We start from the raw sequence: 16,167 nt of genomic DNA on the forward strand, positions 1-16,167 counted from the left end.
ATTCCATGGAGCTTAAGAGCCTAGTGCCTCAAGTGTGATACCTCAAATGGTTCACACAACATCACCAACATCTTGGAATAACTTGAGAGAAAAGGTTCCTATGCTCAAATCGGCTAGCCCTCATGTGTACACACACTAGTGCCAATTTCTTGAGTCATGGGGTCCTTATATATTGTGGCTATTAGGGTTACACCATGTAACTCATGCCTTTCTATATTCTTCATGCTCCATGTGTTAAAACCTCAATGGGTTACTCCATGGGTTTAGCCCAAAATGAAGAACTATGGGTCATTAGCCCACATATATAAGAATGAATGATTTACACAATCAATCCCCATATATTTAATTAGTCTCTTTTTGATCACAATATTAATTCCAAATTAATTATTGATCAATACTAATTAAATAATATAATTTCATATTAATATATTAGAACTTATAATATATTAACAAATCATAATTATCCTTTTCTAACAAAAGTCTATCCAAATTGTTCCGATCCCATGCAACCCAAATGGACCATGGCAATCGAGTTAAGTACATACCAATTATAGTTATGGACTTAGACACTAATCCAACACCTATTAACATCTTCTCCTTTGTTCATGTTAACATCTTTTCCTCTCATCTTCTCCTCTATTCATGTTAATGTCTCCTCCTTTGTTGAATATATCCCAAGATGCGAACAAATGATGATTACCAATCCAAACCCTATTAAGATCCTCCACAACATGTTTGTGCTCCTTGGACGAAAAGAAACGAATAAACGCAAATCTCCTTCCAAGTTTTGATAATTTTCATGCAATATACACATCCACCGCAATACCATGTCTTTCACATAATTTCCAGAGATTAGTCGTTGACATGGAATTCGGAAAATTGGAAACATACACATTCACTGAAATCTTGTCAAGGTTCTTATACTTAGATTGGATGTCACCATTGCCGGAATTCTTTACATGCAAATCTTCAATACGAATCTTGTGTTTTCCTATGTGCCATAACCATCCTGATTCTTTCAGCGATACTTCCATTCCAATCACATAAATCAGAATAAAACTGACTGGAAAAGAGTAGACGACGGCGAACCGGATGCTAGCAGGAAATCGCTAGGGTTTTGGCTTATAGCTTATCAATCTATTTTCATTTAAATGTTTTTTTTTCGTTTTTTATTTTGTTTTTGTTTTTCTTATTTTTTATTTTTAATTAAAAAAAACTTTTTTTATGTAATAGTATATTCGTTTTTAACTTTTTTTAATTTGTTTTTTTTTAAATTTAGAAAATTCTTTTTTTTACCGGTATATACTTGGTTTTCAGTTTTTTCTATTTTTTTTCGTTTCTCTTGTTTTTTCTTTTTTTTTTTCTATTTTTTTCTTTTTATTTTTTGAATTTAATATCAGTTTGAGATTGACATGTTTAACCATTATAAAAAGTTTCGAATCATAACGACATTATTCACCATACATTTTTAAATATAATAATTTAAATCATAAAAATTTGGATCACATCATTTTGAATCATAAAATTTTGAATCATAGTAGTTTGTATCATATCATTTATGAATTATATGATTTTGGATGATAATATATTGAATTAAATAAAGTTTTTGTTCAATACAATATTTGGACCATTATATTTTTTGAATCATTTAATTTTGAATCATAAAAGATATAATAATTAAGAATCATAAAATATTTGAATCAAAATATTTTTAGATTATAACAAGTTAAGGATCATAAACATATTGAATCATAATATTTTTGAATCATAGATATTTTGAATCACCTCTAATAAGTGTTTGACACTTGTCATGCTTGATGGAGGCACGTGTCAGTGCATGGAGAGACAACAAGACTGAAATTTAATTTTCTTATTTATTTTAATATTTTTGGTTTTGTCACTTATACTCTTCAAACAATTAACCTTCTTGAAAATTATCAAAATCTTGTAATTAATTATGAAAATATCATATCAAATATTGCCTATTTATTTTTTCAATCTTAGGCCCTGATTTGCATCTAACCGAGTCAAGTCATACATTTTTGGCCGACTCGGTCAGCTGAGAGTGTTTGATTAACAAAATGTGGGTGTCTGACTCGGTCAGCAAGGTCTGAGTGAGAAAGAGATGGGGGGATGGCTGATTGAGAAATTAATAAAAACTTTCCACTTCTACCCTTAAAAATTCGGTGCACAGCAAATTAAAAGAGGGCAGTGGGAATCAAACACATGACCTTATATTCATAAAGTCACATTTTTTCCACTATGCTAGAAGGCCTTTTTGTTATATTTGCTCAAATATTTTATATAATGTGTAACGCTGGTTATTATTATTATTATTATTATAATTATTGTTATCATCATCATCATCATCTTTATTATTATTATTATTATTATTATTATTATTATTATTATTATTATTATCTTTATTATTATTATTATCATTATTATTATTATTATTATTATTATTATTATAATGCATAAAAACGAATAGCACATCAGGGTAAAATAGTCATTTAGCATCAGTCAACACATTCAGTCAGATGTACAATCAAACAACATGATTTCTTACCCAGTCAGAATTTCTTACTGAGACATATATTTCTCAGTCAACACTTTCTCAATCAGCAACTATCAAACGGGGTCTTAAGTTCAGAAATTATCTTCGTGGTTTCTACCATTTTTTGAGTTCTTTGTTGATCATGTCTCTCCCTCTCTCTCTCTCTCTCTATATATATATATATATATATATATATATATATATATATATATATGATTTTTTTTAAAGAAATATTTTTTTTTTCAGTTTTTGAAAAATAACCATTTTTTTCCGAATGCCTCATTCCAGAGTACTTTTCAATTTTTTTCAAAGAATGCTCCATTTCGGGTTTGATCTTTAACTTCCAGATTTATTTTTTGTTTTTTCTTCCATTTATTTTTTGAAAAATATCCAACTTTGGTCCGAAATATCCATTTATAGGTGTTTAATATCACCGTTATCAATAAAATGTCCGATTTTATGCATTAACATCGTATACTATTCACATTATTATATTTGTTTAACTTTTTGTTAATTTAAGTAAAAAATAGATTTTTTTTTCGAAATTCTGAAATTGTTTATTTGATTTAGGACTTGTTTTTGAAATCATGGAGATTTTTTTTATTTGTTTTTATTTTTAAATCCAAATTTTAGTCCAAATCCCAAATATTGGTTTGGAATCTGGAATGCTGTATCAGAATCAATTAAAAAAATATTTTATTCTTGTTTCAGACCAAATGATTATTTTTACTAAAAAAAATACTATATTATTGTATTCTAATAAATATTAAAAGTTGGTTAGTTAACTTAATTTTCAATTATGTAAGATTTACCATAAAGTATTTACAGTGGACCTGCGTGCAGGCTAACTAATCTCAACCATCTCCGTTTGAGAAAGCCCCCTGTACAGAGAGGCAGAACAGTCGTTGATCATAAAAGATCGAATTCGAAGCTGCTCTCTTTGGGTTCAAAAAGGAAATACCCAGGCTCACGTTATCAGTCCATACCCACTACCCGCTTACATTAGCACCGAGCCCTCTTATCAAATCGCAATGCCAGCCCTTAGCTTCTTATCCTGCGCACCTCCTCCGCCTTCTTCTCCAACAGGCTTAGGGTTTCTTTTTCTCTCTCTCTACTCCCAAATAAAATTCATCCTTGTCTTCACAACCCTACGGTTTCACTTTCCTTCTTGTTCTTCTTCAGACTGCCGCTTTCGAACACCCTATGGACTCCGATCGCCATATCAAGAACTCGTATAACTATTCGAATCTCTTCAATCTTGAGGTATATATCTCTATCTCGCTCTACTTTTTTGAAATTTTGTTTCGCAACTTTCCCAATTGAAAATTACTGTTGTTTAATTCAATTGTTGCTGGATGGATTCACTTTACTGGAAGTTAGGTTCATGTGTTTCAAGTTTCTTTAAGTAATTATGGGTTTTTATTTATGGTATTATCTTTTCCGGTTTGTATTTGTAGTCTCTGACGAAATTTCAACTACCTCAAGGTGATGAGTTTGATTATTATGCCAATAGTAGTCAGGGTGAGAGCAGAGGTAGCCGAGGTAGGCACTTGGTTTCTCAACAGATGTTCAGTAGAATTACAATTGCCTGTTTCAGATTATCTTTCTTACCAGTATCCGTTTACTTCACAAATGCAATCAATTAGTTGTACCCAGTGGTTGAATCATTGAATCTTGACAAAGTTTAGAGTATTTGTGCATATTGAAGTAAAATGTACATGGTTTGGATATCATCAGGTGGACCAATGACTGACAGAAGTAACGGAATGATGTTGGAAAAGAGAAAGAGGCGAAACACATACAGCAGTGATGAAGACCATGAAGGCAGTTATGACACATACTTCTCTGAAGAGCAATATAGGGCAATGCTTGGGGAGCATGTTCATAAGTACAAAAGAAGGCATAAAAGCAATAACTTGCCAGCTTCTGCTTCCACCCGAAATGGAATGTCTGGCATGGAGATTATTAGTCATGGATCAAAGGACCATAAATCATTGAATGGGCGTTCAAGAGGGGGTCACAAAGAAGCAGGTTTTGCTGCAGAATATAACATGGAGAGGTTTGTGTTGTGTTAAGTGTATGTTTTTGTTAATTTGTTATGATACTAATATGGTAATATTCAATATGTCTCAACTCTTTACCTCAATGTGCAGGTCAATATCTGAACCTGGTTATTTGGATATTGGGGATGGAATCACTTACAAGATTCCTCCAACATATGAAACATTGGCTACCTCATTAAACTTGCCTAGAACTTCAGAGATTCGAGTGGAGGAGTTTTACCTCACAGGTACCCTTGATTTGGGGTCCTTAGCTTCAATGATGTCTGCAGACAAAAGACTTGGCCCCAAAAGTGGATCAGGGATGGGTGAGCCTAGGTCCCAATATGAGTCTCTTTGGGCAAGATTAAGTTCCCAAACTTTAAACAACTCCCCTCTGAAGTTCAGTCTTAAAGTAAGTGATGCTGCTTTGGATTCATATTCTGCTCCTGAGGGAGCAGCTGGTGGTTTTAGGCGTTCTATCATGTCAGAAAGTGGAGTGCTACAGGTGCATTATGTGAAGGTCTTAGAGAAAGGTGACACGTATGAGGTTTGTATGCTGCCTTTCTATGGTCCATTAGGATTTGTTGACTCATGTTTCTTGTTGTTCTTATGCTTCTTGAAATTGTTTGATCTAGATTATTGAACGTAGTCTACCCAAGAAACAAAAGGAGAAGAAAGATCCATCTATGATTGAGAAAGAGGAGATGGATAGAGTTGATAAATATTGGGTGAACATGGTCAGAAAAGAGATACCAAAACATCACAGGTTTTTCATCAACTTTCATAGAAAACAATTAACTGATGCAAAGAGGTTTTCTGAGACATGTCAAAGAGAGGTAAAAATGAAAGTGAGCAGATCACTTAAGTTGATGAGGGGTGCTTCAATTCGCACAAGGAAACTTGCTAGGGATATGTTGGTGTTTTGGAAGAGAGTGGATAAAGAAATGGTGAGAAAACTTACTCATAAATATATTAGACATATGAATCTTGTAAAAGAAAGTTAAAAACTGTTTTTTCCTTCAGGCTGAGGTGAGGAAAAGAGAAGAAAAAGAAGCTGCTGAAGCATTGAAACGCGAACAGGAGCTTCGTGAAGCCAAAAGGCAACAACAGAGGCTAGATTTCTTGTTATCCCAAACAGAACTCTATGGTCACTTCATGCAAAACAAGCCAACTTCTCAGCCACCTACTGAAGGGGATAAAGTTAATGAATCAGAAGTTGGTGAAAAAGAAGAAGATCCTGAAGAGGCTGAAATGAAATCAGAAGCTTTGAAAGCAGCACAAGATGCAGTCTCCAAACAGAAAATGATCACAAGTGCATTCGATGATGAAATTTTGAAGTTGCGTCAAGCTTCAGGCACTCAGGACCCTGAACAACAAGATTCAGTTGCTGGATCTAGCAACATAGATTTATTACACCCGTAAGTTCCTTTTTTTGCCCTTTTTCTTACCTTAGTTTGTTTATCTTCTATTCTTCTTAAATGGGTACCTCTTGAATATTCTTTCAGATCAACTATGCCAGTAGCATCATCAGTACAAACACCAGAGTTGTTTAAAGGTTCTTTAAAAGAGTATCAACTTAAAGGTCTCCAGTGGCTTGTGAATTGTTATGAGCAGGTAATAAACTATATATGTTTCATTTCTGATTTCTGATTACTCCCCTCTTTTTTACTGACCTGTTGACTTTTGTTGACTCAAAGGGTCTGAATGGTATTCTTGCTGATGAGATGGGACTTGGAAAGACCATCCAAGCTATGGCTTTCTTGGCTCATTTGGCTGAAGTAAGTAAACTGTAAACTATTCACTACCTGAAAAAAATCTCTGATATCTACTGTTTAATTGTAATAATATGTTAACATGAAATGATAATTTTCAGGAGAAGAATATATGGGGGCCATTTCTGGTTGTTGCACCTACTTCTGTTTTGAACAACTGGGCTGATGAAATTGGACGATTTTGCCCCGACTTAAAAACACTTCCTTATTGGGGAGGTATTCAAGAAAGAACAGTGCTTAGGAAAAACATCAACCCAAAGCGTCTTTATCGTAGGTACTACTCTTCTGTCACCATGGTTGTTCATTTCTTTACATTTTTATCAATATTTCTTTTTGTTTCACATAATTTTTACTTTACAGGGATGCTGGATTTCACATTCTCATTACAAGCTACCAACTTCTAGTATCAGATGAGAAGTATTTCAGGCGTGTGAAGTGGCAATACATGGTGTTGGATGAAGCTCAGGCTATCAAAAGTGCAACCAGGTAAGAAGATTCATATGTGATGTGGCCAAGGGTGTTTTAGTAATTTCTCATTTCTATTTGTTTTGATTATGGCAAACAGTATAAGATGGAAGACACTACTCAGTTTTAATTGTCGGAATCGTCTGCTTCTAACTGGAACACCTATTCAGAACAACATGGCTGAGTTGTGGGCCCTTCTTCATTTCATCATGCCTACTCTATTTGATAGCCATGAACAATTTAACGAGTGGTTTTCTAAAGGGTATGATTTAAAAACTTTTTTAGTTCTTTTATATTATTCCATTAGTAAAATTGCTTCTTTGAATCCTGATATTTCTTTACCTTGTACAGTATTGAAAACCATGCAGAACATGGTGGGACTTTAAATGAGCACCAACTTAGCAGATTGGTAATTAATAACCTGTTCCTGTTCACCTTACTTTTAAATTCTTAATGTTCATAAGGTGCTTATTATTATCTTCTTCTTTTTTTGTTTTTTTTTTTCAGCATGCAATTTTGAAGCCTTTTATGTTGCGGCGAGTTAAGAAGGATGTGGTATCCGAGTTGACTCGGAAGACTGAAGTTACAGTCCATTGCAAACTGAGTTCACGACAACAAGCTTTTTACCAAGCTATAAAGAACAAGATATCACTTGCTGAGTTGTTTGATAGTAATCGGGGGCAACTCAATGAGAAAAAGTTCATGAACTTAATGAACATTGTCATCCAATTGAGAAAGGTAATTTTTCAATCTTATCCTCTTCCCAAAACACATTTCTTATTCTGTTTTTGACTCATAATGTTCTCTTTTGTACGATGTGATGACAGGTTTGCAATCATCCTGAATTATTTGAGAGAAATGAAGGAACTTCATATCTCTATTTTGGAGATATCCCAAATCAGCTTCTTCCACCTCCATTTGGGGAACTGGAGGACATATACTATGCTGGTAGTAAGAATCCTATTACATACAAGGTAATTTATTGTGGAGTAAGTTACATTTTTGGTCCTTGAGTATTGCTGATTTTTTCAAATTTGGTCCCAGAAAGACATAGCCTAGCTGTTAAATTATCTAAAAAATGACCATTTTACCCTTAGACCAGAACTGAAAAAACAGTATATCACACACTTACTTGCTAATCTTGTTTACAGGTACCAAAATTAATATACCAAGAAGTGGTGCGAAATTCAGATATCTTTTTATTAAGAGGAAAGCATGGCATCAATAGAGAATCTTTTGAGAAACATTTTAACATATTCTCCCCGCTACACATCCACCAATCCATATTTGAGCAACAAGACAAAAATGCCCCTTGTAACGGATCATTTGGGTTCACTCGATTGATTGACATGTCACCATCAGAAACGGCTTTCATATCAAACGCCACTTTGATGGAGAGGTTATTGTTTTCTATCGCAAGATGGGATTGGTGCTTTTCAGATGAGATAATGGATGATGATGATGATGATGATGTTGAGTACAATAGTATTGAAAAGGGAAAAGTAAGGGCAGTTACAAGAATGCTATTAATGCCATCAAAGTCAGAAAGAAATGTTCTTAAGCGAAGACTTGCAACGGGACCCACAGATGATCCTTTTGAGGCGTTGGTAATCTCACATCAAGATAGACTTGTATCCAATGTTCGCCTTCTTCATTCAGCCTTTTCCTTCATTCCACAGATAAGGGCACCTCCTGTAAGTGTTTTTTTTTTCTCTAATTATATTTTATTATATCAACTGATTAAAAAAGATTATATAATTTTTTTTTGATGTGATTGGTAGATTGATGCGGAGTGTCCAGATAGAGATTTCGCTTACAGAAAAGCCGAGGAGTTACATAATCCATGGATTAAGAGGCTGTTGCTTGGATTTGCACGGACGTCTGAATCAAATGGACCTAATAAGCCAAATGATGGTGCTATTCACCATTTGATACAAGAAATCGACAGTGAACTACCTGTTGTACAGCCTGCTCTTGAGCTGACTCACAAGATCTTTGGTTCTTGTCCACCCATGCAAAGTTTTGATCCAGCCAAGATGCTCACAGTAAGATTATTATTATTATTATTATTATTTAACAATAACATTGTTGATGTTTACATCTTGCAATTATTATTTATTCCTTACTTGAATTGATGGTATGGTGATTAGGACTCAGGGAAGCTTCAAACACTTGATATACTGTTGAAGCGGTTGCGTGCAGGAAATCATCGTGTTCTCCTGTTTGCTCAAATGACCAAGATGTTGAATATCATCGAGGTATAGTATCAGTATCATCAACTAAATTATTATTATTATTATTATTATTATTATTCTTTTATTTTCTAAAGTGGTGATGTTTTGATGCAGGACTACATGAACTACAGGAAGTACAGATATTTAAGGCTTGATGGATCCTCTACCATAATGGATCGTCGGGACATGGTCAAAGACTTCCAGCTACGGTGAGAATGAATCACAGAATCACTCATTCCATTCCGTTCCATTCCATTCCATTCCATTCCGCCATAAAATGATAAAATATAATCTGTTGTAGGAATGATATCTTTGTATTCTTGCTGAGTACAAGAGCTGGTGGGGTGGGGATCAATCTGACAGCAGCCGACACAGTTATTTTCTATGAAAGTGATTGGAATCCAACTCTTGATTTACAAGCCATGGACAGGGCTCATCGCTTGGGTCAAACCAAAGATGTTAGTTTTCTTACTTCATTTATTTAACTGTTTTGTTTTTTTTGTTTTTACCAAAAATAACCTTATCAATAACGTATGTATATGTATATGTAGGTTACAGTGTACAGGTTGATATGCAAAGAAACGGTTGAAGAAAAGATTTTGCACAGAGCGAGCCAGAAAAGTACAGTTCAGCAACTTGTGATGACTGGTGGTCACATACAGGGTGACATTTTAGCCCCTGAAGACGTTATTTCTTTACTCATTGATGATGCACAGATGGAGCAGAAGCTTAAGGAAATTCCAGCTCAGGTACACAATTATTGTTATAATATTGATTAATTAATTATTAAAGGTTGTCATTTTATAAATTATATGATTTATGAAATATGTAGGTTAAAGATCGACAAAGGAGAAAGGGTGGGACGAAAGCTATAAGGATAGATGAAGAAGGTGATGCACGCCTGGAAGACATTACGGATCCTGAACCTCCATCAGATCCGTTCAACACCTCTCCTTCCGAGAAACCAAGCTCGTCTAAAAAGGTATGTTGAAGGGTATTTTGGTCTTTTCATAAAAAACAAAGTCCTATTCCCACATGAAACGTGAAACGGAATCTTTTAGTTGCAGAGAAAAGGTAATACAGAGAAAGGGCCTGCAAAAGCAAGGGGGGCTCAAAAAGGTTCAAAAAACCCAAATTCAACAACGGAGGACGTTCAGCGCCAGAAACCCAAGAGACCAACAAAGAGTGTAAATGAGAATCTTGAACCCGCATTTACAGCTGTGTCTCAAGATTAGAAAAATTCCATTCCATATTTATATAAATGCAAATGCAAACGCACCACTCCTTGCTTTTAAAGCTCCAGAATATAAGGTATAAAAATTAAAAACAAACATCATCCTCAAGTCATGTCAGAAAAACAACATAACAAATTTGTCCACTGGACCAAGACTGTGTCCCACAATGCCAGTTTGTATCAATCTTTTGCGTAACATACAATTGGCACAGATTTTGAAAATAATCTCATTCATATCTAACTTTTTTTGCCCACAAAATTATAAGATACTCTTGTACAGGTAATATGTACTTTTTTTATTTTTTAAAAGTTTGGCTGATCGACATGTTGCTACTCCACTTGGAGCAAGAAGTGTTAGTTTCGTGTACTGTACATACGATTTATTAGGCTTATTTTGATCCAATGCAGATGATGATAAAAAAACGTTTAATTTTGATGACATTATAAATAAACATTTAATTGATATCAAGTTCGGTTTGATAGATAGGCTTTCACGATACTGGCTCAACTCAATCAAGTTCGACTAGAAAAGAAGATTCAAGTTCAATTACATTGGTTGGGTGAAGGGTGAAATCGCCAACCCCTTTAAAATTTTTAAATATATTTTGATTTATGTTTATTTACTATTATTTGATTGATTAGTATTTTTTAATGAGTTCTTATTTCTCAAAAAAAAAAAAAAAACGTGAGTTAGTTTGGTCTCGACTGTTCACCTTCACAAGCAAACAGTAACCATAAAATCTAAATCGTATCTTGTATCATACCATTCGCCTCGAGTTTTTAAACATTCACCTTCACTTTTGTTCCCTATCAATGTTGAAAACTCTAACTCATTTTAAGGTCCCGTTTGATAGTTGTTGATTGAGAAAGTGCTGACTGCGAAAGGTCTGTCTCAGTAAGAAATTCTGACTGAGTAAGAAAATCATGTTGTTTGATTGAAAATCTGACTGAATGTGCTGACGAGTGCAAAATGACCATTTTACCCCGATGCTCTATACGTTTCTATGCAAAATGAAGATGATAATAATAATAATAATAATAATAATAATAATAATAATAATAATAATAATAATAATATGTAAAAAAAAAAACTTCTAGCATAATAGACATTAAATATATTATTTTAGAAATAAAACACAAAAACCCATTCAGCTTGCTGGTAAACACCATCCCTTTTACAAGGGAGACCTAAGTTCTAATCCCATAACCTTCATTAGCTATGAATTTTTATCCAAGCCAAGGGTACTATTGGAAACTTTCACTTTCTTTCTGGGTCAACCATCTCCCAACTTCTTTTTCGGTCAGACCTTGCTTTCCGAGTCAGACGTCAAGATTTTGTCTATCAAACACCTTTCGTCTGACCGAGTCAGCAAAAAATGTCTGACCTGACTCGGTCAGATGCATATCAAACAGAGCCTAAATCTAACCCTAATCTTTCGAGTCTGGACTCTTCACTTTGCAAGCTTGAAGGATTATTTGATTATAAAGTTTTTTATTAGAAATTTAAATGGGTCATCTGGTTTGCTAAATAGGTTGGGATGAAAAAACAATAAAGATGTTAACGACATCAATCCATTTACTAAAAATGTTAGGTTGAGTTATGAATTTTCAACCTATTTATTTAAATAGGTTAGATTGGATAGGAGATTTTCAACCAATTTAATTAAATATGTCAATCCAATTATGACCCAACATAACTCATTGCAATGCCATAATCTATTAGGACTGGCAAAATTGTATCATGGAAAACCAATCAACATGTTACCAACCGAACCAAGAAAGTTGGTAGCTAATATGTTTGGTAGCCAACATCCTTGGTCGGTAGTACCGTACCAATTAAGCAATCTTGGTACGGTAATGGTACAAAAATTTGAATACCATTGTAATACCGTACCAACCAATTCATTATATATATATATATATATATATATATATATATATATATATATACACACACACACACACAAAGTCTTACCGTATATTCCAATTAACAAGTGTGTTTAGTTTTTGCAGTTTTAAGAATATTAGTTATTACCACGTTAAAACACAAAATTAAAATGTTACTTCAGCTTTATTTCAATAGAATTCTTTTGTAAACTAAAAGAGTTATGAAACTAATTTGTTTATTAAACTAATTTATTTACTAAATGTCAAAATTACCCGATGTTTATGTTAAATCTTACAATAAAAGATTAAAAATGGTATTTACCATTACCAATTTGTACCAACCAAAATTGTTGGTAGCCAAACATATTGGTACCAAGTATACTTGGTATGGTTCTGGTAGAAAATTTTGTATACCAACTATAATTGGTATGGTACACGGTTTAGAGAAAAAATAATCGATACCATACCAATTCCACCCCTATAATCTATCCAGAATATGAAGAATTGACGGAATAGCAAAATTTTATTGCTTATTGTTTGTATACAGTGTTATTGTCTATTTTATTTAAAAAAAACATTAGTTTGGATTCAACCAAATGGTACATATTTTTATCGCAATTTTCAACATCGACTGTTATGCCACCTCCGTTAGTAGAATATAAAATGATACGTGTAGAGGTTAGATAACGAAATCTTGTTGATAGGACCATGTTAATTTATTTTAACAACTTCATATTAAAAAAAGAAAGCCTTTAGTAGGCCAAAAACCAAAAAATTACAAAGAATATGCATTGATTGATTTTTTTTAACCAATTAATCCAAGAGAACATCTTTTTCGATTTCTATAAACAATCCAATTAAACGAGTAATCTCTAATAAAATAAAAAATCATCACTTTTTATAGTTCTTTCCACCGAACACCACATCATGATGAAAGCAACAAAGCACCCACCATGTAGTAAAATTTGCTATCACCAAGATCATCATTTTTTTTTCCTATATAATGTTGATGTAACGACTCAATTTTTACCAAATTTTTTTTTTTCATTTTTAATTAATCAAACAAATCCCATAATCCATAAATTTCCAAACCATTTGTTTTCTAATCCACAATTATTAAAATTTCATTGTACTTTTTGAAAACATCAGAGAGTCCAAAACACACAAAAACAGAGGTAGAGTGCACGCCACTTCATCACGCCTTGCCTTTGCCCTTAGGCTCTGAAGTACCTGAAACAATCAACAACCTGTAAGCGAAATGCTTAGTGAGTTTCCCAGAGCATACCACACACACACGAACCACATATCATATATCCTGTTAGCTATAAAAGCTACACACATATCACGTAAACCATGCATACATGAAACCTATAAAAATGCCATGGGCTACCCCACATGGTCTTTACCTAGGACTGCCATGGGCTCCCCCACATGGCCTTACATCCAATGCCATGGGCTACCCCACATGGTCTTCACCTAGGACTGCCATGGGCTACCCCACATGGTCTTACATCCAATGCCACGGGCTTCCCCCGGGGTCTTCATACAAAACATGCAATCACATAACAACACAAAATGTCTAACACATATATCATAATCACATAATGGGTCGGACTTGGTGCCTTAGACCCAGTATGGTGAGAAGACTCACCCGTCACGAATGCTGAACTGACACTTTGCGACCAAATATACCCTACGGGCCGCTCCACTCAACTGCCTAAAAAGTATCATACAATATCCAGTCATTTCCCCAAAGTCCATCCTGGTCAACTACAACCAAGATCAAGTCAACAGTCCATGTTGACCTTAACTCGCCGAGTACAACTAGTGACTCGCCGAGTTTCCTGGGATAACATCTACTCTCCGAGTCATCGAGGTGACTCGTCGAGTTCATACGGTCTTGATTGATAATCTAAGGTCATTCGTCAAGTTTCCTTGCTTGCCAATCGACACGTCTACGAACATCCACCAATTGGGGGAATCTTACTCGACTCGCCGAGTTTCTCCTTCAACTCGTCGAGTTCTAGGTAATCTTCATCCGACTTGCAGAGTTGTTCATCCAACTCGTCGAGTTCATAGCAATATTCATCAGGCTCGCCGAGTTGTTCATCCAACTCGTCGAGTCCGTGCCTGCCTTCATATGACTCGCCGAGTCGCCCCCTGCGACTCGCCGAGTCTTATCAGATCTTAAGCCATACAGACTCTTTTGAGCCATGCAATGCTTCCAAATTACAGATCTAGGTTCCTGAGGCATGCTTTCCATGTAAAGTTGCAAACTTTACGTGCATGCAAGGCTTTAAGGGTCTAAAATAGCAAATCTAAGCTTGGAATGGAGTCATACACTTGAGGGGAGGCACATGCTAGGCTCAATTGATAACTTTATGCATCTCAAGGCCAAAAGGAGTCCAGATATGAAGTTACAACTTCAGATCTTGGCTTAAACACAAAAGCCCTTTCTTAGAATCCATGCACAAGAGAGTTTTGGGTGGAAATGAGCCAAGGAACAACTTAATACCTTCAGAAAGTGCTCCACAGAGGTAGATCTTGAATCCCCACGAGCCCTTTGCTTCTTCTAGCTTGTTTCCTCAAGTGTTTCCTTCACTAAATCCCTCCTTCAAGCTTAAAATCACCAAAAAAACACACTCACACTCGAATCAGGGTTTTTGGGAGGTAAAGAGCTGTAAAGGGGAGGCTAATGACCCTTTAAATAGGGTGTAAGGCCCCGAAATCTAGGGTTTCATCTGCCAGCATCTACTCGTCGAGTCCCATAATGAACTCGGCGAGTAGATCATTAAACTTCGCGGACAAACCCGCTACTACTCGACGAGTAGGGAGGCCAACTCGCCGAGTAGGTTCTCAAAAATCCAAATCAAAATATCATTATTAATACCTGAGGATCAGGGTGTTACAACTCTCCCCCACTTGAATTAGGTTTCGTCCTCGAAGCCTGCTGGTCTAAACAACTTCAGATAGAAACCTCGCATCTCATATTCCGGTTCCCAGGTCCATTCAGAACCCTTTCGGTGCTGCCAATGCACCTTTACCAACTTCACTTCTTTATTACGGAGCTTCTTCGTCTTCTTGTCTAGGATCGCAACTGGTCTCTCGACATAATTCAGGCTCCCATCCAACTGAATGTCGTCCAAGGATATGACTGAAGACTCGTCGGCAACACACTTCTGGAGCTGAGAAACATGGAAGGTGTTGTGAATCCGACTAAGCTACTCCGGGAGCTCTAAACGATATGCTACCCTGCCCACCCGGGCTATGATCCTGAACGGGCCTATGAATCGAGGCCCCAATTTGCCCCTCTTGCGGAACCGAATAATCTTTTTCCAGGGTGACACCTTCAGTAAGACAAAGTCTCCTTCCTGAAATTTGAGGTCTGACCGCCGTCGGTCCGCATATCTCTTCTGGCGACTCTGCGCGACTTGCAATCGGTTACGCACCTGCTAAATCAGTCCGGTGGTCTCAAGTACCACCTCCATGCTCCCCAAAACTTGATGTCCAACCTCATCCCAGCACACTGGGGTCCTGCACCTCCGTCCATATAACATCTCAAATGGTGCCCGGTCGATACTGGCATGATAACTGTTATTGTACGAAAACTTTGCCAGTGGGAGGTACGTATCCCAACTCCCTCCGAAATCCAGCACACATGCCCGCAGCATATCCTCCAGTGTCTGGATCGTCCTCTCACTCTGGCCGTCGGTCTGGGGGTGATATGCCGTACTAAAATGCAGCTGGGTACCCAGTTCCTCGTGGAACTTCTTCCAAAAATTGGATGTAAACCGAACATCCCTGTCTGAAACCACTGATACCGGCACTCCGTGCCTAGCCACCACCTCTCGAACATAAATGTCCGCCAACTTCTCTGCAGATATACTCTCGGAGATCGGAATGAAGTGAGCACTCTTCGTCAGTCTATCCACGATCACCCATATGGCATCTACTCCCCTCGCTGTCCGTGGTAGCT

The 16,167-nt window shown here is 35.9% G+C and overlaps 1 protein-coding gene across 3 annotated transcripts; it reads left to right on the plus strand.

Moving 5' to 3' along the window:
- The first annotated feature begins 3,471 nt into the window (after positions 1–3,471).
- On the plus strand, positions 3,472–10,545 carry INO80 (DNA helicase INO80-like protein). Of its 3 annotated transcripts, none has more exons than XM_079003341.1 (22): positions 3,472–3,820; positions 4,015–4,099; positions 4,295–4,616; positions 4,711–5,146; positions 5,235–5,546; positions 5,623–6,017; positions 6,105–6,213; positions 6,297–6,377; positions 6,473–6,645; positions 6,732–6,857; positions 6,937–7,098; positions 7,188–7,245; positions 7,344–7,574; positions 7,664–7,810; positions 7,988–8,530; positions 8,618–8,881; positions 8,987–9,094; positions 9,185–9,279; positions 9,372–9,528; positions 9,622–9,819; positions 9,903–10,052; positions 10,132–10,545. In XM_079003341.1, the coding sequence occupies exons 1-22, from the start codon at positions 3,761–3,763 to the stop codon at positions 10,303–10,305; spliced, it is 4,386 nt and encodes a 1,461-aa protein (XP_078859467.1). In that variant the 5' UTR covers positions 3,472–3,760; the 3' UTR covers positions 10,306–10,545. The 3 variants fall into 3 exon arrangements, with proteins under 3 accessions (XP_078859467.1, XP_078859468.1, XP_078859469.1); XM_079003342.1 differs by having other exon boundaries at positions 3,473–3,820; positions 10,138–10,545; XM_079003343.1 differs by lacking the exon at positions 4,015–4,099 and having other exon boundaries at positions 3,473–3,820.
- The last annotated feature ends 5,622 nt before the right edge of the window (positions 10,546–16,167 follow it).

The sequence above is a fragment of the Lactuca serriola genome, chromosome 5 (assembly GCF_051521515.1).
Source record: "Lactuca serriola cultivar US96UC23 chromosome 5, Lser_US96UC23_V15, whole genome shotgun sequence".
Lineage (NCBI taxonomy): Eukaryota > Viridiplantae > Streptophyta > Magnoliopsida > Asterales > Asteraceae > Lactuca > Lactuca serriola.